At 33.1% G+C, this 24,884-nt stretch overlaps 2 protein-coding genes across 2 annotated transcripts in view; one reads left to right on the forward strand and one right to left on the reverse strand.

Moving 5' to 3' along the window:
* The first annotated feature begins 7,267 nt into the window (after positions 1-7,267).
* myl10 (myosin, light chain 10, regulatory) lies at positions 7,268-14,760 on the forward strand. Its single transcript, XM_056467105.1, has 7 exons — positions 7,268-7,376; positions 9,469-9,555; positions 9,646-9,721; positions 12,928-13,032; positions 14,226-14,304; positions 14,385-14,433; positions 14,641-14,760. Exons 1-7 carry the CDS (start codon positions 7,374-7,376, stop codon positions 14,743-14,745), a joined length of 504 nt encoding a protein of 167 aa, XP_056323080.1. The 5' UTR covers positions 7,268-7,373; the 3' UTR covers positions 14,746-14,760.
* A 4,276-nt stretch (positions 14,761-19,036) lies between these two features.
* LOC130236826 (collagen alpha-1(XXVI) chain) overlaps positions 19,037-24,884 on the reverse strand; it is a 42,813-nt gene continuing 36,965 nt past the window's right edge. Inside the window, exons 12-14 of the mRNA XM_056467595.1 lie at positions 24,654-24,698; positions 24,497-24,572; positions 19,037-20,361 (exon numbers count right to left, since the gene is read on the reverse strand). Coding sequence (XP_056323570.1) covers positions 20,243-20,361; positions 24,497-24,572; positions 24,654-24,698 — 240 coding nt within the window. The 3' untranslated portion in view covers positions 19,037-20,242. The remainder of the gene's footprint in view (positions 20,362-24,496; positions 24,573-24,653; positions 24,699-24,884) is intronic.

The following is a 24,884-nucleotide window of genomic DNA, read 5'->3' on the forward strand; positions in this document are numbered from 1 at the left end:
CATTCCGCTGTGGCGACCCCAGATTAATAAAGGGACTGAGCCGAAAAGAAAATGAATGAATGAATAAACGTAAAAAATATACAAAACATAAAAATAAAAACATTCACATTGGGGTTTTTAAAAGCATTTTTGTTCAGTTGTATATGTATCATGCCTTTTTTTATTTATAAACAACATTTCAACATTAAAATAAAAGTTTCTCAAGAAGCAAACAGTATTTTATATTGATTTCTAAGCATTGCATGTCACTGAAGCCTGGAATAAAGCCTGGAACAATTTCAGCTTTGTCTTCATTATTAAAAAAGTATATTGGAAATATGTTAAAAGAGAATTCTTATTTAGTGAATGCATCCTTGGAGTGCAGATTACAAATTTCTTTCTAAAACATTTTCAAAAATCTTATTGACCTAAAACCTTTGAACAGTATTATGACCAATAATAAATGAAGTATTTTACACATGAATATCCAAACTGCTTTGACTGATTTTAACTTATGCTACAAAAAATTGCGTATTATTACATATTACATAACTGTGCATTGTCAAACATTTACATCACAAGTTGCAAGCAACACATCCACTAAAAATATATCTTCATGAAAGATATATCGATGATCTGTAAAGGACACACTGAATCAACTTTAAGGAGACAGTTTGACAAATAATAAAACCTCACACATTCACTCAAAGATTCACACTGGATGGTAACAAAATTCTTGAGGGATATGTAATAGGCTGTTGGGAAAGTAATCTAAAATACACCAGGTTAAACTGTACTAACTAAAACTAAAAGCATACAAAATGTTGCAATATTATAAAAATTAATTTAATATAAATTTAAAAATCCGATGTGGCAACCCCAGATTAATAAATGGACTAAGCCGAAAAGAAAATGAATGAATGAATGAATTAATTAATTAATGAAATTTGAAAATGTAATCAGAAATCAGAGAACATCCAAGACCAGGTATATAAAATGATAATGATTAGTCCTCCTCCGATGTTTTTATTAGCTTTGAAATATTTCCCAAGTGATGTTTAACAGAACAATGAAATTAAACTCCATTAAACTGCACTTTGGAAATATTTTTTTTAATAATTATAATTTTACAGGAGGGCTAATCATTTTGATAAGACTTTCTCCAGAAGAAAAAATATTATCAGACATACTGTGAAAATCTGTTAAACATCATTCTGGAAATATTTAAATTTGGGAAAAAAAAATTCAAGGGGGGCTAATAATTCTGCATTCAACTGTATATATATATATATATACTGGTCTGATGAGTCTCGATTTCGGTTGCGACATTCAGATGGTAGGGTCAGAATTTGGCACCAACAACTTGAAAGATGAATCCATCCTGCCTTGTATCAACGTTTCAGGCTGGTGGTGGTGTAATGGTGTGGGGGATATTATCTTGGCACACTTTGGGCCCTTTAGTACAAATTGAGCAACGAGTATTGTTGCTGACCATGTTCATCCCTTTATGACCACAGTGTACCCATCTTCTGATGGCTATAAAACACGTATCATCTCAGACTGGTTTCATGAAAATGTGTGTATATATATATATATATATATATATATATATATATATATATATATATATATATATATATATATATATATATATTAATCTTCCTGAGTAAAAACAGATCTTTAACTAAATTTATTTTTTAATTAAGTACATCAACAACACTTAAACAAATAAAAAGAATGACTATTTTATACTATTGCCGTTTAATGAAAATTTAAAAAAAAGTTTCATTATTATGAACATTTTCTAAATAAAATATTAGAATTGCTAATAAAAGAGGGACATATATAATATATATCAATTTACAGGGTGTCACGGTGGCGCAGTGGGTAGCATGATCACCTCACAACAAGAAGGTTGCGGGTTTGAGCGCCAGCAGGCTCAGTTGACATTTCTGTGTGGAGTTTGCATGTTCTCCCCCTGTTGGTGTGGGTTTCCTCTGGGTGCTCCGGTTTCCCCCACGGTCCAAAGACATGCGCTACAGGTGAATTGAATAAACTAAATTGGCAGTAGTGTATGTGTGTGAATGCGAGAGGCTATTGGTGTTTCCCAGTGTTGGGTTGCGGCCGGAAGGGCATCTGCTGCATGAAACATTTACTGGATAAGCTGGCGGTTCATTCCGCTGTGGCGACCCCCTAATTAATAAAGGGACTAAGTTGAAAAGAAAATGAATGAATATCAATATACAGTGCTCAGCATAAATGAGTACAGCCCTCACAGATCTCTCTTTTAAATGAATATTTTCTACAGGATGTTTACAATAATATATTTGTGTATAAACATTAGCTTAGTCAATCTCAAAGCCAAAACTGGAACTAATATAAAAAAGGAAAACACATAATTAGTACTCCTAAATTAATATGTTATGGGGAAATTCATTCATTCATTTTCCTTCGGCTTAGTTCCTTTATTTATCAGGGTCGCCACAGTGGAATGAACCACCAACTTATAGTTGTAACAACTTGTAGTTTGTAATTTTTTTATCAATAAAATTTTATCAATAAAACACACACTACGACCAATTTTAGTTTATTCAATTCACCTATAGCGCATGTATTTGGGGGAAACCGAAGCACACGGAAGAAACCCACTCCAACACAGGGAGGACATGCAAACTCTTCACAGAAATGCCAAATTACCCAGCCGAGGCTTGAACCAGCGACCTTCTTGCTGTGAGGTGAGAGCGCTACCCACTGCGCCACCGTGCAGCCCTCTTTTTAAAAAAAAAATTTTTATTTATCAACACATTATCACTAGTATATATAGTTTGTATAATTGCTTGAAATATAATAATCATTACTCAGTGAAAGCAATACTGTACCTATTTTGTTTAAAAAGGACTTTTGCTGCTTGCTTAAACTAAACTTGTTTGAAATTAGTTGAAACAACACAATTATTAAGGGTTTTAAGGAGCTACTTAATTGTTTTATGTTCAATCCACTTAAATTTGTAAAAACTATTAAGATAACTTAATTGATATTTGTTGGGACAACATGATGGAGCTGTGTGGAACCCAGCATTTGCTTTACAGTGTATGCATGTACAGTGCTCAGCATAATCGAGTACTCTTTGAAAATGAATATTTGTACCCATTTCTCAGTGAATATAGGCAATGTATTTTGGTGCAAATAAACAAAATAGATTTATTATGCAGATATATTTATTAAGATAATATTTTAGTCACCAAACATATTTAGAAATTGAAAGATAATACAATTAAATTCAATATTCAATATTGCAAAATATTGCAAAAAAAAGACAACTTACAAAATTTCAACTAAATTCTTTACATTTTTTGCTTCTCTTGATTTTTCCTCTTTTTTTTAAATTTGTATTTCATATTTTTCTGTAACATATACATTTGGGTGTACTAGTTTTTGGACCGTTATCGTAAGTTATTTTGTTAGATCAGCTTCAGATTTGGCTTCAGTACTGACTAATCTAATATCCAGTTGAAGTCAAAATTATTAGCCCCCCTGTTTATTTTTTTCCCCAATGTCTGTTTAACAGAGAGAAGATTTCTTGAACACATTTCTAAACACAATAGTTTTAATAACTCATCTCTAATAACTGATTTAATTTATCTTTGCCATGATGACAGTAAATAATATTTGACTAGATATTTTTCAAGACACTCCTATACAGCTTAAAGTGACATTTTAAGGCTTTACTAGGTTAGGCTAAATAAGCAAGTTATTGTATAACGATGGTTTGTTCTGTAGACTATTGAAAAAAACATATAGCTTAAAGGGGCTAATAATTTTGACCTTAAAATGTTGTTTAAAAAATTATAAACTGCTTTTATTTTAGCCGAAATAAAACAAATAAGACTTTCCCCAGAAGAAAAAATATTATCAGACATACTGTGAAAATTTCCTTGCTCTGTTCAACATCATTTGGGAAATATTTAAAAAAGAAAAAGAAATTCAAAGGGGGGATAATAATTCTGACTTCAACTGTATATGCACAAATATAATATTGTATAGCTTCCTATTAAAAGTTTTAATTTAAAAGATAGATTTGTGAGGGGTGTTCTTATATATGCTGAGCACTGTACATTTCAGCCATACTAAAAAGATCAAAGCATGTGCCATTTTACCTGCATTCACCATAAAGAACAACAAAAGGAAGATCAAGCATGCCTAAAAATAGCGACTCTGCATCTCCTCCTCTGAAGCAGCGTGTATTCTAGGCCTGCACTGGAGGTGTGATGGAGCATATGGTTGAAGTGACTGACAGTAAGCAGCAGCTGTAGGCAAGCAGCGCTCGCTCCTGTTATTGCAGTGCACATAAGCAGACCTTGACTCTTTCTCACCCGCCACCTGCCGCTCACACACCTAACATGGACACACACACACTCACAGTCAGACACACACGTGTTTGTTCGTTCAGTTGTTGGCTAAAACAAGCATTGGCGGACAGATTATTTACAGCACATTTCTTGGCTGTTTGTAAGAGCACATTTAAATCTGGCATGCTGGAGATGACTGGCTATATTTGTAGCGCTGAGAATGGCTTTTGTTGGGCTCAATTGTTCGCCACAGTTAATGGGAGACAAAGCAGAAACGATTTGTTGATCGGAGTTGCGTGGCGAATGAAATCTGAGGGTTCGACTGAGCTCATGTTAATATCGGTGGATATGAAATGGATGATTTTCATATGTGCGCAAGACAATAATGTTAGATTGTTTTGAACTACACTCAAAAGTTTGCTGCTTGTTCAAACTACTTATTTAAAATGTGTGAAACAGAATTCTTCAGGTTTTTTAGGGAACAACTTTGAACATAAAAAATTGTTTTATGTTCAGTTCACTTAAATTTGAAAAACTAATTATTTACCTTAATTCCTTCATGTTGTCCCAACACAAATCGACCGTGTGGAACCCAGCATTTGATTTTTGCTGCTTGTTCAAACTATTTATTTAAAATTAGCTGAATTAACACTAAAGTTGACTATTTTGGGGAACAACTTAATTGTTTTATGTTTAATCCACTTAAATTTGCAAAAACAAATTATTTAACTTAATTCCTTCATGTTGACCCAACACAAATCGACCGTGTGGAACCCAGCATTTGATTTTTGCTTTTTGTTTAAACTAGTTAATCAAAATGAGCTGAAACAACACAATTGTTGAGTTTTTTGGGAAAGAACTTAATAGTTTCATGTTCAATCCACCTAAATTTGTAAAAACTAATTATTTAACTCAATTCCTTCATGTTGTCCCAACACAAATCGACCGTGTGGAAGCCAGAATTAGATTTTTGCTGCTTGTTCAAACTAATTATTTAAAATCAGCCGAATTAACACGAATGTTGACTATTTGGGGGGACAACTTAATTGTTTTATGTTCCGTCAACTTAAATTTGTAAACACAAATTATTTAACTTAATTCCTTCATGTTGTCCCAAAAAAAGTGACTGTATGGAACACAGTATTTGATTTTTCCTGCTTGTTTAAATTACTTATTTAAAACGAGTTGAAACAACACAACTCCTGAGGTTTTTTGGGGACAACTTAAGTGTTTTATGCTCAATCCACTTAAATTTGTAAAAACAATTAAATTAACTTAATAAATTTATGATAAGAGAACCTGTAAGACAATCAGTGGAAGCCAGCATTTAAAAAAAGCCAGCATTTAATTAAATTAAGGAAAACTTTATTATTTTTTTATTAAGTTATTTCAACTTATCTTAATTATTTCAGCTTATTTGGATTATTATTTTAACTTATTTTATGTAAACAGAAAACACCAAGCAAAATTCATTTTGAACCAATTATTATGTCAAATAATTATAATAAGACTGTAGACTAATATTAACTGTATTAAATGCAGAGAAAAAAGCGAATGCGGAGAGATTCAGTGTGGAAATGTCTTTGCAGGTTTCCACTAGAGTTGTTACACCTGGGCAAATGGAGATTGGAAAAAAGGTATTAAATAAAAGGGTGTCATTACACACACACACACACACACACACACACACACACACACACACACACACACACACACACACACACACACACACACACACACACACACACACACACACACACACACACACACACACACACACACACACACACACTTGTCTTCATAGTTTACAGGGACACTCCATAGGTGTAATGTATTCTATACAGTAAAAATTGCTTGTGCTATAGCCCTACCCCACCTCTACCCCCCTACCCAACCCTCACAGAAAACCTGTGGCAAAATTTGAAAATCAAAAGACTTGGTTAAATATGATTTCAAAGCATTTTGAATTAGAGAGACACAAGGTGTGACCCCGTAAACCACCTTAATTGAGTACAACTAAGTCACACCCATGTCATTATACAGCTTTGTGTCCCTGTAAACCAACACAATCTCACGGCAATTCGTAACTTTTTTTTTCGTACAATCTAATTCATACAATTTAGTACGATTTGCTCATCCTCCAATGACGGTTGGTTTAGGGGCGGGGTTAGGTGCCACGCCTCCTTTTTAAAATCGTACCATTTCGTACGACTGAACTCGTACAAATTTGTACGAATTAGCCACTAAACTGTCAAAACGTAAAATACTTACGTTTTCTCGTGAGATCAGGCTGTGTAAACCATATATACCTGTACACACCTGTGTGTGTGTGTGTGTGTGTATACAGCTAAAGGCAAAATTATTAGGCCTCCCGTGAAATTTGTATTCTTTTTTAAACATTTCCCAAGTGATCTTTAACAGACCAAGGAAATTTTTACAGTATTTCCTATAATATTTTATCTTCTAATGGAGAAAGCCTAATTTCTTATAGTTTGGCTGGAATAAACATGTGATCGCAGTTTTGAAATTGGATTTATCTACAGAAAAACTCACTTCAAATAAACCTATTTTAAATTTCAGTGCTAAAATAACATCTAGTTTCACCAACAAATATTTGATTCTCCTCAAACTCCCTCAAACACTGTACACTGTTTACTCTTCCCTCCTGACAGTCAAATCTCTCCAGTACCCTGCTGACCAGCACACCATCAAACCATTCAATCAATCCAGGTTACATCCACATCTGCCCGAACGCAGTGATGTGTGAATCTATCCGGCTTCACACCGTCTTCGGGGGTTAGTTAGCGATCTTCAAACTGATCCTAAGATAGCCCTGACCACACACACATGGATCATCACCTCAAACTCAACAATAGCTCTGTCTCTCTCTCTCTATATGGTCACTCTTCTGCTATTGTTCCTCCTCCATTGTCTAAACATAGAGCAGGTGGGCCGCAGGGACAATATAAAGGCCGAAAGCCGAGATCTTTGAGTGTCCCTCAGGCTTTTTGAGACCAAGAACAGAGTCAAGAGAAGATCTTCACAATGGTAGGCCGGCATCGCTTTACTTTATGCAATTGTGTTGCTTTTAATGATGAATTGAGTGGTGGGTTTAGGCGGAAAAGGATATTATACTTTAAAAAGTATCTGTAAATGAAATTTTTTAAATGATTTTATATTGACTTATGGGTCATTATTTAACTTATGGGTTAATTTTGACGTTTTAATAGTTTGAAGTGATTTGTTTAATTGGTTGGTGCTTTAAATAGATGAACAGAAACCTGTAATAAAACTTTACTGTAATTTTACTTACTTAATTCTCTATATATTATTATTATTATTTCTTGTTTTGAGTTACTAAAACTGCAATAACAGTTCAACTGCACTGTTGAACTTTAAACATCATAAATCCCATAATGCAATGCATAACCAAAATAAAAAACTTCAGATGTTGTTCATTTACAGAATTTTTTTACAGTGTGTGTTAGCGGATGTGTTTGTAACGGGACCCTTTTTGCTTTCTGTTTGAGTTGATCTTTGGAATGAGAGTTTAATATTTCTAACTTTGCTTTATATTGTTTGTAATTCAATATGCAGTCGATTTGTATTGAAACATTTCGAAATGAATGCAGATGTGTTTGAGATTAGGTTTGGGCAATTTCAATTTTAAATTATTAGCCATTTTTACAATTAAATATAAAGAAACACAAAGCTTTATTGAGAAATAATTAATAAATTTCAACCTGAAATTTTAAAGATTTTATTAATTATTCATTTGGAAAATGTGCTTCAGCATCCTTTATTTAATAAAAAAAAACAATAATTTAATAATAAAAAATAATGAAATAATAAAACTACATATTTTGTATTTCAGTGTATTTTAGTGAATATTTGGTTTCAATGTATATTGATTTTTTATTTAATGATGTTTTTAAAGATTTGTTTATATATTTGTTATTAGTATTTTAATGTTTTATATTATAAGTCTATATTATACTTTCAATTGTGTATGATTTTATTTTATATATCAGTGTATTTAGATTAGATTAGATTAGATTAGATTAGATTAGATTAGATTAGATTAGATTCAACTTTATTGTCATTACACATGTACAAGTACAAGGCAACGAAATGCAGTTTCGGTCTAACCAGCAGTGCAATAGCAGCAAGTGCAGGATACAGGTATAAGTTATAAAGTGCAGTTATAGAAAAACTATGGTGATATTTACAGATGGATGTACTATGAACATTATATACAGGTTGTATTAGCTATGAACAGATTTACAATAAATGAATAAATCTGTTCATAGGTAATACAACCTATATATAATGTTCATAGCACATTAAATATTCTATAAATAAATATAGTTGTTGTTATATATAATTTATGATTTACTCACTTTTTTACAGCGTATAATATTTTTCCTAACATTCTTAAAAATATAGGCTATTGTATTTAAGGGTATTTTAGTCTTAGTTAAAGTAACGCTTTTAATTAACTTTATGATTTAAATGCTAGTCATTTGACTTTAGTGTTTGATATAAATTAAGTACAATTTTAGTTCTGAATTGTTTTAAAATCTTTTTTAAAGCGTGGTTAAAATATATTATAACATACAATGATTTGTTGTTTAGCTGTAATATTGTGAATCATGAGTTGTGAGCATGTAATGACACAAATAATGTAATGAAAATGTATTTTTTATGTTTTGGACTGTCGGATATACAAGAATAAGTGAATGATGATAATTGATATGCTATTTTCCTGTGTAATAATGTTTCTGAAGGGGAAGGTAAATATTTCTTGTGTGGTTAATTACAGTATATTAAAATGAAAATGAAAATGTTTCCAATTATCAAGTGGCCGTTTACCTAATGACATAATGTGATTGACTGTAGGACAAAAGGGTGGAGTGAGAGGATTGTGTCACACACTGAAGGAGGCATTGTGCCAAAACATCTGTGTTTTGTATCACCTGAAGAATGTAAAATAAAATCTATACAAAGCAATTACTTAATGAGTGCGAATCAAGACCTTCTGTAAAATATATTACAGCACAAATATCTTAAACATTTTCATGCTCTTCAAAACAGCATTCGAACATCAATATCAACATCGGTTTTTGCTGTGATTTTTCAGGCACCAAAGAAGGCAAAGAAGAAGGAAGCCGCCAGCTCTAATGTGTTCAGCATGTTTGAGCAGTCGCAGATCCAGGAGTTTAAAGAGGTCAGCCTTTTCCACCATTCACAAACTTCAACATCTGATTCTGTGGCATTATTTTGAGACTGACATCTGAAAACCTGAATGTTTTCCTAGGCTTTTACCATCATGGACCAGAACAGAGACGGCTTTATTGACAAAAACGATCTGAGGGACACATTTGCTGCTCTGGGTGAGTACAAAAAAACTATACAAAATCATACACCGTAAGGAAAGCCTGAAGGTTTTCTGATAATTAAAGGTGTCTATACTGAATGCAAGTATTGTTTGTAGAATTACAGAAGCTTGTCTTTAAACCCCTTTGAATGTGGCGAAGCTGAAATGATATTGAAGTGATAGTGTGTATAACTGATTTACATGAAAAACATTGATAAATGCATATACAGGCAAACACCTTTACACTGTAAAAAAGGGATTAGAACTGTTTTTAAATTGTGATATCTTTTTTAGTGTGTTTTTTACTGTATTCTTAATTGTTTTATTGTGCTTTAGCTTGTTAGCGCTTTGGGTCTTAGAAAAGTGTGTTATTAAAACAATGTACTATTATTATTATTATTTTTATTTTTATTTTATTTTTTTAGTTGACTTTACTTCAAAATAGTGAGTAAACCCGTTAAAAAATAAATAAACTAAGTGGAAATGTCCACTTAACACTTGTGAGTTACAAGTTGACTCACTTTTTAGAAATAATCTCTTTTTCCAGCACATTAAAAAATGCTGGGTTTCACACAATTCCTTCATGCTGTCCCAAATCGATTAAGTTGACAATGGTTATTACAAATTTAAGTAGATTGAACTTAAAACAAGTAACCAGTCCCAAAAAAACTTAAGAATTGTGTTGATTCAGCTTATTTTCAATAATTAGTTTGAACAAAAATATTTTTGAGTGAATGCAGTTACACTGAAAAAAAAAATATTCAAAGATGATTCCTTGGATTTACTCAATTTTTTTACGTTAAGTGGTTGTAAATAATTTATTTAAGCTGAATTTAAACAAACAAATTAAGTTGAACATTGCTCAATTTAATTTGTTTGTTTAAATTCAACACAAATAAATTGTGTGCAACAGTTTTGCATGCAACACTTTTTTCAGTGTATGCATTTTTGCAGTTTAATATAATAAAAATATTTTTTTTTATTTAAAAAATGCAATTAAAAAGACTAAATGTTTTGTGTAACTGTTAATAATTTCCTTCCATTTTTATAATTAAGGTATATTTAGGTTTATTTAAATATATCATATTATATATATATTATCAATTGAATTTCATTGCGAGTTTAATACTGTAAAAATAAAAAAATACACAAAAGCATGCACATCAATTCAAACGGGTGCTTAGCCAAACAGCAAAAATCTATATTTAAAAAGGTGGCAACACCAAAGCTCCAAAAAGGCCAATTTATTACATTTAAAAATTAAAAAGACTGATACAAAGTGTGTAACGTTTACTGTCTGATGAAGATCCAGTGTTCTTGAAACGATCCACGCTTTGTATTCGCCTTTTTAATGTTTTAATTTAATAAATTTGCCATTTTTGGAGCTTTGGTGTACCCGCCTTTTCGAATATGTAGAAAATGTTGAATATTCATTCATTTATTCAATTTTTTATTTTTATGAAACTTTATTTCCATTTTTAGGTTGAAGTTACATTATAATATTATTTATAAATTATTTATTTTATTTCAATGTGATTACTAAACTTAGTAGATGTCATAAAAAGAGCATGACGGTATTAATGAAGTCAGTCTTTATGTTGATGGCAAAATGATTATATCTCTTATGAAACTTTAATATTTAACCATTTACCAAGTGATGTTTTTGCAACACATTTTTAAAGCATAATATTAATAACTAATTTCTAACAGCTATTTCCTTTGCCATGATGACAGTACATAATACAAGTTATTTTGCAAGTTATAAGTATTTTTCCGGCAGCTAGCTCTCTGCAACTCTCACATGGTCACCCACTGAAGCTAAGCAGGGCTGCGCCTGGTCAGTACCTGGATGGGAGACCACATGGGAAAGCTAGGTGGTATTAGTGAGGTCAGCAGGGGGCACTCAACCTGTGGTCTGTGTGGGTCCTAACGCCCCACTATAGTGAAGCGGACTCTAAACTGCTCAGTGAGCGCCGTCTTTCAGATTAGACGTTAAATTCTGGTCCTGACTGTCTGTGGTTGTTAAAAATCCCAGGATGTCCTTCAAAAAAAAAAAGAGTAGGGTTTTAACCCCATATCCTGTAACCCCTTAACCTCAACATCCTGGCCAAATTTGCCCACTGGCCTCTGTCCAGCATTGCCTCCTAACCATCCCCATATCATAATTGGATTCATCACTCTGTCTCCTCTCCACCAATCAGCTGGTGTGTAGTGTTCGGTCTGGCGCAATATGGCTGCTATCGCGTCATCAAGGTGGATGCGGCACACTGGTGGTGGATGAGGAGATTCCCCCAAAGCGCTTTGAGTGTCTAGAAAAGTGCTTTATAAATGTAAGGAATTATTAGTATTATATATATTTTTTGTAAATAATAAAAAAAAAAATCAATAAACTAATAAATACTGACCTTAAAATGATTCATTTATAAATGTAAAAACTGATTTTAATCCAACCAAACTACAAGAAATATCTCAGGAGAAAAATTTTAATATAATAATAAATATAATAATAATAGTGGTTCATTCCGCTGTGGAGACCCCTGATTAATAAACACTAAGCCAAAAAGAAAATGAATGAATAAATAATAATAATAATAATATTAATAATATTAAATGGGGTGACATGGTGACTCAGTTGTTAGCACTGTTGCCTCACAGCAAGAAGGTCGCTGGTTTGAGTCCCGGCTGGATCAGCTGGCATTTCTGTGTGGAGTTTGCATGTTCTGGTGTGGGTTTCCTCTGGGTGCTCCGGTTTCCCACACAGTCCAAAGACATGCGCTATAGGTGAATTAAATAAACTAAGTGCGTATGGATGTTTCCCAGTACTGAGTTGTAGCTGGAAGGGCATGCGCTGTGTAAAACATATGCTGGATAAGTTGGCGGCTCATTTCGCTGTGGCGACTCCTGATATATAAAGGGACTAAGCCAAAGGAAAATGAATGAATAAATAAAAAATACCGTGAAAATTCCTTGCTCTGTTAAACATCACTTGGTAAATACTTGAAAAAGACTTCAAATTTCACAGGAGGGCTAAAAATTTTGACTTCAACTGTATATTTGATTAATTCATTGATTGATCAAAAAAATATTTAATTTATCCTACTGTCTCCAGGCATGTAGAAAGGCCCGTTGAACTGCACTTAGCATCTACGAGCGTTCACGTGTTCTCTCAGTAGCAGTGGCGCTGTGTATTAATGTCCATCTCTGCATGTGTGTGTTTGGCAGGACGTCTGAACGTTGGCAACGATGAGCTTGATGAGATGCTAAAGGAAGCCTCCGGCCCCATCAACTTCACCATCTTCCTCAGCATGTTCGGAGAGAAGCTCAAAGGCAAGAATCAGATTTATCAAAATTCAGATGATAATCATGCTAATGAGGCACAAGCAGCACTGCATACTGATGCCGAGACCACTGTAAATATCAGCAAGGAAGATGAAGAAAAAATGGCTCTATTGTTTTTAACCTTTTGATCTTAGGCTTGACAAAAAAAAGGCAGATACTTGAGTTTGTTTTTGGATTAGAATAGTGCTTTTTTGTAATGTTGGATTGTAGATTTAGAGAATTTCTGACCCCATAATCCAACTAACATCTGCAATTCTCTAGATGTGATTCTTGGAGAAGTATTTTGCCAACCTGAACCATCATTCTCTTATATATATATATATATATATATATATATATATATATATATATATATATATATATATATATATATATATATATATATATATATATATATATATATATATATATATATATATATATAAGCCTTATATTTTTCCATAACATATAAATTTGGGTGTACTCCATGTATGTTTTAAATGTTATCGGAAGTTTTTTTAGTGAAGTTTTTTTTCCCTCTCCGCTGTCGCCACAAGCTTGCATGGTTCGGGATCTATAGAGCTGCGCATCGTTGGATTTGCTCTTCAGTATTTGGACTCTCAGTAGTGATTATTAAACCACACTGAACTGAGCTAAACTGAACTGAACTTAAACACTACAAACTGAACTACACTGTTCCTATTTACTATGACCTTTTATGTGAAGCTGCTTTGACACAATCTACATTGTATAAGCGCATAAATAACAAATATACAAATAAAGGTGAATTGAATTAAATTGAATTGAATCTTTTGTTAGATTAGTTCCAGATTTGGATTCAGTACTGACTAAACTAATGTATATGTGCAAATATAGTATTGTAAAGCATCCTGAAGAATATATTGTTTTAAAAGGGAGATCTCTGAGGGGTGTATATACACTTCAAAATTTTGAATTTATACTGTAGGTGTGCCAATAATTATGCACACATTTTTAGTTTTTAATGATAAAAACTGTGTTCTGTGCAATTGCTTATTCTCAATAAGAGTGTTTTTTTTTTTTTACCCTTTTTTCCTCATGTTTACAAAGGGTGCCTCTATTATCAGAGGGAACTTCCTCCAAACATGGCATGTGTATGAGTGTATTTGAATCATAGCAGTTGTAGAACAATCAATAATGTTTTACCTTTCTGTGATTAACAGGTACAGACCCCGAGGAAACTATTCTCAATGCCTTTAAGATCTTCGACCCAGAGGGTACAGGCATCCTTAAAGGAGAAGAGTAAGTCAATTTCTGTGAATATGAACTTGTTTCAGCACATTTAAATGAATAACTTTTAATTTCTTACTTTCTCCTCATAGGATTAAATATCACCTTATGTCCCAGGCAGACAAATTCACTGAGGCTGAGGTATATAACTTTTGTCCTGAAACACTGAGAATTAGACAGTTAAAATGTCATATTTAAATCAAATAACACATACAAATGTTTATATAAAATAATAATAGTTCAAATATATTTTCTTCAGAACATACAAATATTTTAATCATGAAATTATCATTTTTAATTACAATAATTATTATTTTTAATCATGAATATTTGTTTTAATGTACCTAGGTAAACCAGATGTTCACAAACTTCCCCTTGGATGTGGCTGGCAACCTGGACTACAAAAACCTGTGCTACGTCATCACCCACGGAGAGGATAAGGAACAGGAGTAAAAACTACATTTCCCATCATGTTTCTCGGTGTTTGTTTATGTCCATTGTGTTCCAATGTGTTGCGTTCCTCTTAAGCTCTGTACCTGCTTTTTGTCAATAAAGAGAAAACAAAAAATCACTTTCTGGCTACTGCAGTTAACGTACTGTTATACATGCTGTCAACATTAATAACACTTTACAAACAAACAAACAAATACATGTTTTCCAATTAAATAAATAAAATGTTCATGATACATATAAACAAATGCATAAATAAATGCAAAAATAAATTACTGTATAAATAAACAAATAAACAATGCTGTCAAAAAATAAATGATTGAATACACAAATGAATTAACATTTCTTTTATATTAAACAAAGTAAAAAAATTAAGAAATAAATCAATAGAATTATCCCTCCCGTTAAATAAACAAACAAACAAATACATACACACACACACACACACAAATGCAATGCATTAGTAAAAAAATAAATGTACCCTATAAATAAATGAATGCATGAATGAATGAATCAAACGACTAAACAAACAAAACAATTAATAAATACATTGGTCACACACTTTACAATAATGTTCATTATTTAATGTTAATTAATGCATATACTAACATGAACAAACAATGAACAATACATTTACTACAGTATTTGTTCATGTTAGTTAACATTAGTTAATGAAAATACAGTTGTTTATTGTTAGTCCATGTTAACTCACGGTGCATTAACTAATATTAACCAGCATGGACTTGGATGTTAATAAAGCATTAGTAAATGTTCAGTTATGATTAATAAATGCTGTACAAGTGTTGTTCATGATTAGTTCATGTTAGTAAATGCATTAACTAATGACCCTTATTGTAAAGCGTTACCAATACATTTTGCATATTAAACAAATAAGTAAATAATTTACCAAATAAATCAATAGAATAATCCAATTAACATCCATCATGTTTTCCATTAAACAAACAAACAAGCAAACTTGTAATCAATAAATACATGCATTTTCCCCAAAATTAAATAAACAATTTTCCATATAAATGGTTGAATGAATTAATGAAAAAAACTAAATAATTAATAAATAAATAAACACATTTTTAATATTAAACAAATAAATATGTAAATATTTGCCAAATAAATCAATAGAATTTGCCACCAATGTGCATTATCTTTCCCAATAAACAAAGAAATAAACAAGCAAATGTGCCTAATAAGTAAATACATGCATTTTCCACAAAAATAGTAATGTTCCGATAAATGAATCAATGAAGAAATTAATGAACCAATAATAAAATAAACAATAAAATAAATAAATTAATAAATAAATAATTTCCCCATTAAACAAACAAACAAGCAAATTTCTGTAATAAATAAATACATGCATTTTACCCAAAATTAAATAAATAAATGAATGTATGAATGAACGAATGAATAATTGAATGAATGAATGAAAAAACAAACAAACAAACAAATAAATAAATACATTTTTTGTATATTAAACAAATAAATGCATATTAAACAAATAAATCTGTAAATATTTACCAAATAAATCAATAGAATTATGCCACTAACACACATTTTCTTTCCTTTTAAATGAAGAAACAAACAAGAAAATTCACCTAAAAAAATATAATAAAATAAATAAATAAATAATGTTCCCTATAAATGAATGAATAAACAAATAATTAATTGAATAATAAAAAAAATGAATAAATGAATAAAAAGTATAAATAAATGAATAAATGCATAAATGAATAAATAAATGAATAAATTAATAAATAAATTAATAAATAAATTAATAAATAAATTCCCCATTATACAAACAAACAAGCAAAACCCCTAATGAATGAATACGTTTTCCTTTTAAATGAATAATTAAAAATGGAATTATCTTCATTACTTAAACAAACAAATAATGTCAATAGAAAGACGAATGGACAAAAAGATGGATAAAACAGACTGATACAATTTCACAAACAAGTCAACCAATCTCAATCAAACAGTGAAATTTTTCCCATAATCTTTTATTTCAAAAAGGAAATGCATCAATCAAAGCAAAGCAAAGTTGGTTTCTCAATAACACACAGAAATAGCGTGGGAAACGTCTGAACAAACACTTCAGGCACTTCTTCTTTCTAACTCAACAACAACAAAAACAACAACAACACATACACACACACGCACAAAAAAAAGCCCAAGATTGGGAAAGATTTCGCTCTCTCCCCAGAGGGGCTTACAAAAGCTCAAGAGCAACAATACGCTTAAAGCCACACTGGCGTGTCCAACAAGGTCAACAGGGCCCTTTGTGTGTCTCTGGCTATTCACCGCGGCCCTATTAATAGCAGTCAGTGCTGCGTTCTGCCATTTTGGGTTTTCAGCAAGTCAATGATAGGCTTTATGAACAAGAACAGGTGAACAGAGGTGTAAACACGATTTATTGTGGCGGACAATGTACTTTCTATACAGACAAAGGGTCAAATTTGATTTAAAGTTCTATTTTTGTCTATTTTAAGATGTGAATTGTTTGCATACAAAGCCAATTTTGAAACAGCTATTTATAATTATGAGCGTGAGGTCATTTTTTATCATTTCGGTAGTCTTTAGAACAATCCATGCATTCATGTCAGCTTGAATGAATGCGGTACAAAGTCATTATTCATGCCACGTGAAGTGTCAACTATGCATTTTTGGTTTATAACCACATACACTCACCGGCCACTTTATTAGGTACACCTGTCCAACTGCTCATTAACGCAAATTTCTAATTAGCCAATCACATGGCAGCAACTCAATGCACTTAGGCATGTAGACATGATCAAGACGATCTGCTGCAGTTCAAACCAAGCATCAGAAAGGGGAAGAAAGGTGATTTAAGTGTCTTTGAATGTGGTATGGTTGTTTGTACCAGACAGGCTGGTCTGAGTATTTCAGAAAATGCTGATCTACTGGGATTTTCACGCACAACCATCTCAAGGGTTTACTAGGAATAGTCCAAAAAAGATAAAATATCCAACAAGCGGCAGTTCTGTGGGTGCAAATGCCTTGTTGATGCCAGCAAGTCAGAGGAGAATGGCCAGACTGGTTCAACCTGATAGAAAGGCAACAGTAACTCAAATAACCACTTGTTACAACCGAGGTATGCAGAAGAGCATCTCTGAACACACAACACATCCAATTTTGAGGCATATGGGCTACAGCAGCAGAAGACCACACTGGATGGTAAGGTCAGAATTTGGCATCAACAATATGAAAGCATAAATCCATCCTGCCTTGTATCAACGGTTCAGGCTGCTGCTGGTGGTGTAATATTGTTGGGGATATTTTTAGGCACACTTTGGGCTCATTAGTACCAATTGAGCATCGCGTCAACGCCACAGCCTACCTGAGTTTTGTTGCTGACCATGTCCATCCCATTTGGCCACAGAGTCCCCATCTTCTAATGGCTGAAGAATAACGCACCATGTCATAAAGTGCAAATAATCTTAGACTGGTTTCTTGAACATGACAATGAGTTCACTGTACTCAAATGGCCTCCACAGTCACCACAGCTCAATCCAATAGAGCACCTTTGGGATGTGGTGGAATGGGAAATTGGCATCATGGATGTGCAGCTGACAAATCTTCAGCAATTGCGTGATGCTACCATGTCAACATGGACCAAAGGTGTACAGTACCTAATAAAGTGACCATTGAGTATATATCATCTTTATTGATTAAACACTCAAAAATATCCACTTTCTATATCAAAAGTCATACTATTCACTCTTAATTATCAAGTCTTGCTTTTGTTCTTCAGTTTTTATTCAGGAGTAGTTCAACCAAAACTGAACATTTGCTCATTTAGTCAGTGGCTGTTCTTTCAAACTTTCTTCAGAGTATCTTGTTCAGTGTTCAACAGAAGAAAGAAATTCATAAAAGTTTAGAACCACTTGAGTGTGAGCAAAAAATGAGAAAATGTTCATTTTGAGGTAAACTAGCACTTTAAAACAAGTGAGCATTTAAAGTGACAGACAACAAAACTGCAGTGCATTGGTGTAGACACTAATACAGTTATTATTATTAACGTGAGGCCTTATAATCTTTAATCAAGATCTAATATCTTGTTCTTATACTAAAGGGGCTGATAATATCACTGGAATCACTTTAAAATATATATATATACATATATATTCATATATATATATATATATATATATATATATATATATATATATATATATATATATATATATATATATATATATATATATATATATATATATATATATAAATATATATATTTATATTGTTTTCCAGCTGATGGAAAACAAGGACAGCCAATCAGAATCAACTGTGCTTTAAGGAGAACTGCAGGACACTTAAAATAAACTGAACATAACCGTGGTTAAGATTATAGTGATCATTATCTCTGTAAATGGGTTTTTATAATCTTTAATCTAAGTAGTTCTTACTCTAAAACAGCTGTCTTTTTTCCTGATGACATCACTAAGGCCACACAGGCTATTGGATATTTCTAACCAATGGGTAAACACCTAGTTTTAACCATTATTTTAGCAAGCTCACATTGTTTCAGGCTCCATTCTGGTTACAAACATCCAATTTTTCCAATTTATAAAAATAAAGTTGTTAAAATATACAACACAGCTTCATTGGAAATACGTACTCCAGACTGCATTTTTGTGAAACCACATAAACACACTTTAAGACTGCAGTTTTTTAATAAAATGAACGCTATGAGGCAATATGACGGCAACAACTTTTGTTCCTTTTCACACTAATTATACTCACAAGGACGTTTTTTCGACAAATAAGGATTATTTTCATGCAGTCCTTTGCACAACACCAAATAAATGCCACAAAACTACTTATAGTGTCTATGATTTGTAATCAAATGCATTTTTTTATCCATGTGTCTCCATATGGACAACTTTTCTGGAGTGGTCAGTGTGCTCAGTAGCTCATTTTGTATGGTGTTAAATTTGATGTGTCAAGTACAGTTCCACTAAAAAGATAAAAGTAATGTAAAATGAAGGTAAAACTATGTGGTCACAGTGCACTTTTTCTTTTGTTTGCTTTTGAAAACCCTATTGCTTGGGTCAGTGGTTCGCTAGACATGTAAAAGAAGCACGTGTATCTGAAACGTACAACAAAACATACTCCAAGTAATGTATTTTAGATTAGAAAAATGTTGACAACACCCTCTAGTGGATTAGTCATCTGAAATATCCCTTTAAAATCACATTATGGAAGTAAAATGGGAAGTAAAATAAACGGTGACAAAATGCTGGTATATATACAGTGGTTGTAAACAAAAAACTAAATATTACTATTAAACACAATATTCATAAAGCAAATAAAGAGAAAAGATCAGTGCCACTCTTATTATTATACTCATCAGATAATACGTAGGCATAGTTATACTCATCAGCCAATACGTTGACAGATCTGTCCTTCAATGCGGCAGACAGGAGATTCACATGCGCATGTTAAACCCAACAGACTCTGGCTACTTTCTGTCCGAGGTAAGAGGAGAGGCGGATCTGGCAGAGCCAACGCTTTTAGCACTTTCTGTTTGCATGAAGTCCGCCAGGAGATCTATTCCAGAACCAGAATCCGAGAGAGTATCTGGGAAGAGCGGACAGAGACAAACAAAAATAAACGGAAAGAAGTTGTGTAAATGGTTACATAAGATTATAATAGCTTCACATTTAAAAATCTGTCATTATTTCAATACTATTTTTACATTTGCTTTAAATTTCAGTTTAGGTGGTTGTTCTGTTAAAATGGTGGCGTGAACAGAAAGAAAAACAATCAGCTCCAGATAGCTAGTCAGATTTAATCCCTAATATTTAAATGGGCTATATGCACAGCTAGTGTTTTTCAGCCAACAATAAACTCCTGTTGAAATGTTGATGTGACTATTTTTAATTTCATATAGTTCCTTTTGCACCATTGATGTTGTAATATAACTAAAATACAATCAGTTAAATAGACTTCAGCATTCATTTAGTTGTTCAAGTGTAACCCGAGATGAAAGACTGTGTAAACGCAAGTGCCTTCAGTAGCAGCAGAAAAATACTGGAGTAAAAAAAATGTTCATATTTCAAAGACATGGTGGGGGAAAATGGAATTTAACGCAGTGCTTCTCATCCGGTGTGACACACACTTTATATTGTATATCAGTTAAGCAGTGAAGATTAAGAGTAAACATTATGAGGAATTCAGACAAACTTCTTCATATTAATGATCAGTGTTGGGGAAAGTTTCTTTAGAAAGTAATGCATTACAATATTGAGTTACTCCCCCAAACATGTAACTAATTCTGTTACTTAGTTACTTTTTATGAAAAGTAATGCGTTATATTACTTTTAAGTTACTTTTGCGTTAATTTTCCTTACCAGGCTGAGGTTTGATCTCTTTCAGAACTTTCAGGTGTTTTTCACCTTTTCTAAAAGTAAAGCTCTGCATTTCACAAACACCTTTATAACCTACACTTTTATTTCCTTCAAAAAATGTAGGATAAAATATATTTAGAGAACTTTCTGAGTCCAGAGCTATACATGCTGTTTATGAGCAATTCCATGCAAACGTCAACTTTGCCATGAAGTTTTCACCAAAATAGAGAAACCGTTTCTACATTTTTTGTAAGCAAGTTTTTTGCAGTACTTTAAAAATACTCAAAAATGTCTCTGTCAGTGTTTTCAAACTATTATATTTGATTTACCAAAGTTACACAAGTGGTAATTTCACATCTGTCACATCCATAACTGAGGTGTGTCACATCCATAACGAAGCTTTTCCCACATAAATACAGAAATGTCAAATAAAATAAAATAAATCATATATGTTCTATAGTGACCCAACTCTTATCCTTTTGATTAGCATTATTTTTTTTTGGGTTGTGCAGTTTAATTCACAAAATTTCTACAAAGTATGTTGTATACTGAAACGTCACATCCATAACGCATGTTTATTTTCCTCATATAAAAATTTTATATTTAAAATATTAAAAATGTTTACAGATTGATATATTCCTGTTCCCATAACTCTGTGGTTAGTTGTTTTGGAAAATATAAACCAGGGGTCACCAAACTTGGTCCTAGAGGGCCGATGTCCTGCAGATTTTAGCTCCAACCCTAATCAAACACACCTGCGTAAGTTAATCAAAGTCTTACTAGGTATACTTGAAACATCCAGGCAGGTGTGTTGAGGCAAGCTGGAGCTAAACCCTGCAGGGACACCGGCCTTTCAGGACCAAGATTTGTGAGCCCTGATATAAACAGTTGTTTCAATATAATGTTAAAGTACGTTTTGAGTTTTTACTGCAAACGTCACATCCATAACGCTGGAATAGCTCATATACAGAAGCATGTACAGTAATGTGTTTGCTATTTTTGTACCTTTTGAGTTATTAGTTATGTAAATTCATTGTCCATTGAGATAAGATTGCAATAAAGCCTAAGAGTACCAACATCTTTTATCTGGAGAACGTGAGCTGATGTCAATCATTTGTTGTTTAGCTGGAGGTGGTGTGCGGGTGTAGTGCTTTACATCCAGTTTAGTTTTTTAGTTTTTTTTTTTCAATTTCGTCTTTCTTGCCTCTTGCAGTTGTCAAGTGTTTTACTTACGCATAATCTACATTTAACAGCAATCCACATCATTCTTTGATGAGTTCAAAATAACAAGAATCCATTGCAAAAATGTAAGTCTCCGTTTCTGACTGTCTGAAGTGATGACAGGCGATTCACAAATGAATAATTTGTTAATTTGTTTTAACCGTGAACCAGTCGAACAGTTAATTCAATTGAACGTTGAGTTATCGTGAAACGGTTTGCTTAGTGCTAAAATCTGATTTCTCCTCAGACCTGATTTTTTTGCACAGCTGTTCACACTGTTGTTATAAACTACACTGAGGCCAATAGCTACGCTAATTATTTTCTTTATTCCCCATTTCCACCTGGGGATACTCTTCCCGAGGCCCTCAGACTATGCAGAGCCACTGATTCGATCCAAGACCAACGACGAGATGATCCCAAGGTTTCCATATCCTGGACCAGGCCGAATCCTGAGCAGCTACTGTGATGGTCATGGAGGAGTGGAGAACATGAGACTGATTCCTGTGATGCTCCAGAGACAGACGAGTCTTCGCTGAGGCCAGCTTCCAGCCTCCGCCACTGAGACTGCAGCTCTGCACAAGACGTTTGGCCAGCGGAGAAATTAAAATGGTCGTGCCCAACTGAGCCTGGTTTCTCTCAAGGTTTTTTTTCTTCACTTCCGCCATTAGTGAAGTTTTTTTTCCCTCTCCGCTGTCGCCACTGGCTTGCATGGTTCGGGATCTGTAGAGCTGCGCATCGTTGGATTTGCTCTTCAATATTTGGACTCTCAGTAGTGATTATTAAACCACACTGAACTGAGCTCAACTGAACTGAACTTAAACACTACAAACTGAACTACACTGTTCCTATTTACTGTGACCTTTTATGTGAAGCTGCTTTGACACAATCTACATTGTATAAGCGCTATACAAATAAAGGTGAATTAAATTGAATTGAATTGAATATCAGATTTCCAGTGTGAACAGATCATGGTCCTAAACTGACCCGCATGTGCAAAAGTACAACTACCCACAGCACAAAATGCACCCAATGTGTGTACTGTAAGTGAATAAAGCCTGTTGTCAGATTATGTTTAACATGATTATTGACTTTTTCACAGACAACCGCTGTGTTCAACTCTAAATGGTTGTTTTTCTAGTACTAATGTGCATTTCAATGTTTGAAACCTAAAATACATGTTTTGTGATGATTTGTTATTAATGAGAAGCGTGGTGTGAGTCTCACTGACCACTGGTGTGTAGTGAACTGTGAACGCAGATTGAACTGTGAAGGCAGGGATCACGCCTGGTGTTAACAATTATATTGTTTGCAGAGTCTGATAACCTACTGTAGCCTACTGTTATGCATGTTAATTTGTTATAAACAGCATAGTCTGTATCCAGTCAGAATTCAACAAATTGAAATTGAAATGTTGCTACCGGCCTATTAAAGGATTTTGTCCTCAACAACAAAAAAGTTAAAAATGAGCATTAAACTTGTTGCATTTGGTTTTAATAATGTATTAACTATTTATGTGAAATATAGCTATTTCATCTAGGCCTATGTATTACATTTTTATATGCAATTTTATTATGGTATTTTTAACGAACAATCCTTTTTTTGGTTACAGGTTAATGGTTAATGAGCACCAGTTTTTTGGGGGTAAAGTATTTGCCCTGTATGCTAGTCTATGTCACTGAGGAGTAGAGGGTGTTTGCAGCACTAACCAGTACAGAATAATGATATGTGTCGATAGAAAATTATGTAAAAGTCACATGAATTCATGACATGATCGTTCACACTGCGGTCAGATTGCAAACATCAGATCTGTGTCTGATTTAATACCACATATGAAAGTGGCACAAATCAGAATTGAAAAGATGCGGTTGCATGCGGTTTGAGCTGTGTACATTACCAGGACAAAAACAGATCTGAGTCACATGTGAGCAAAAAAAAAAGTCTACCCATCTATTAATAAGCATATTTCGAGTTCCCTGATGTCATCTTGATTCTTTAGAGCAATTCATCCTCATGCAACCTCAAATCATTACTAAACAATGGCCAATCTCTCTGGCATGGCTTATGTCATGAGATCATGATGGTGCTCTGGAATTTAATGCGAGTTATAACTGGAGGTCTAGATTAATATTAATCCATTTTCTCACCATGAATGCCGATCATGTGTTCCAGAATGAGAAGTCTCTCCGCCAGGATCTTTAGTGCTTCTCTCAACTGCTGCACCTGCAATGTGACAATGCATCATCAGAAATGCACAGGCAAATGTCCAAAAGCATCACTTTTTTTTCTGGGCGCCATCCTTACCTCTGCTGGAGCCTCTCCTGGCTCACCTTTAGGACCCGGAACACCCTGGGTATGACATGCAAATACGAATACAATCAGATATAAAATGGTCAAACAATGAAAGTGTAATACAGCTTTATTGTTCTACCTGCACACTGGAATATGCCCCAATTAATTTAATTAATATTTTATTCTGGACAGCAAGTATGAATTACTGAACACATGGACTAAAAATTACTGGAATAAGAGAGT

The sequence above is a fragment of the Danio aesculapii genome, chromosome 10 (assembly GCF_903798145.1).
Source record: "Danio aesculapii chromosome 10, fDanAes4.1, whole genome shotgun sequence".
In the NCBI taxonomy this organism is placed as follows: Eukaryota; Metazoa; Chordata; class Actinopteri; order Cypriniformes; family Danionidae; genus Danio; species Danio aesculapii.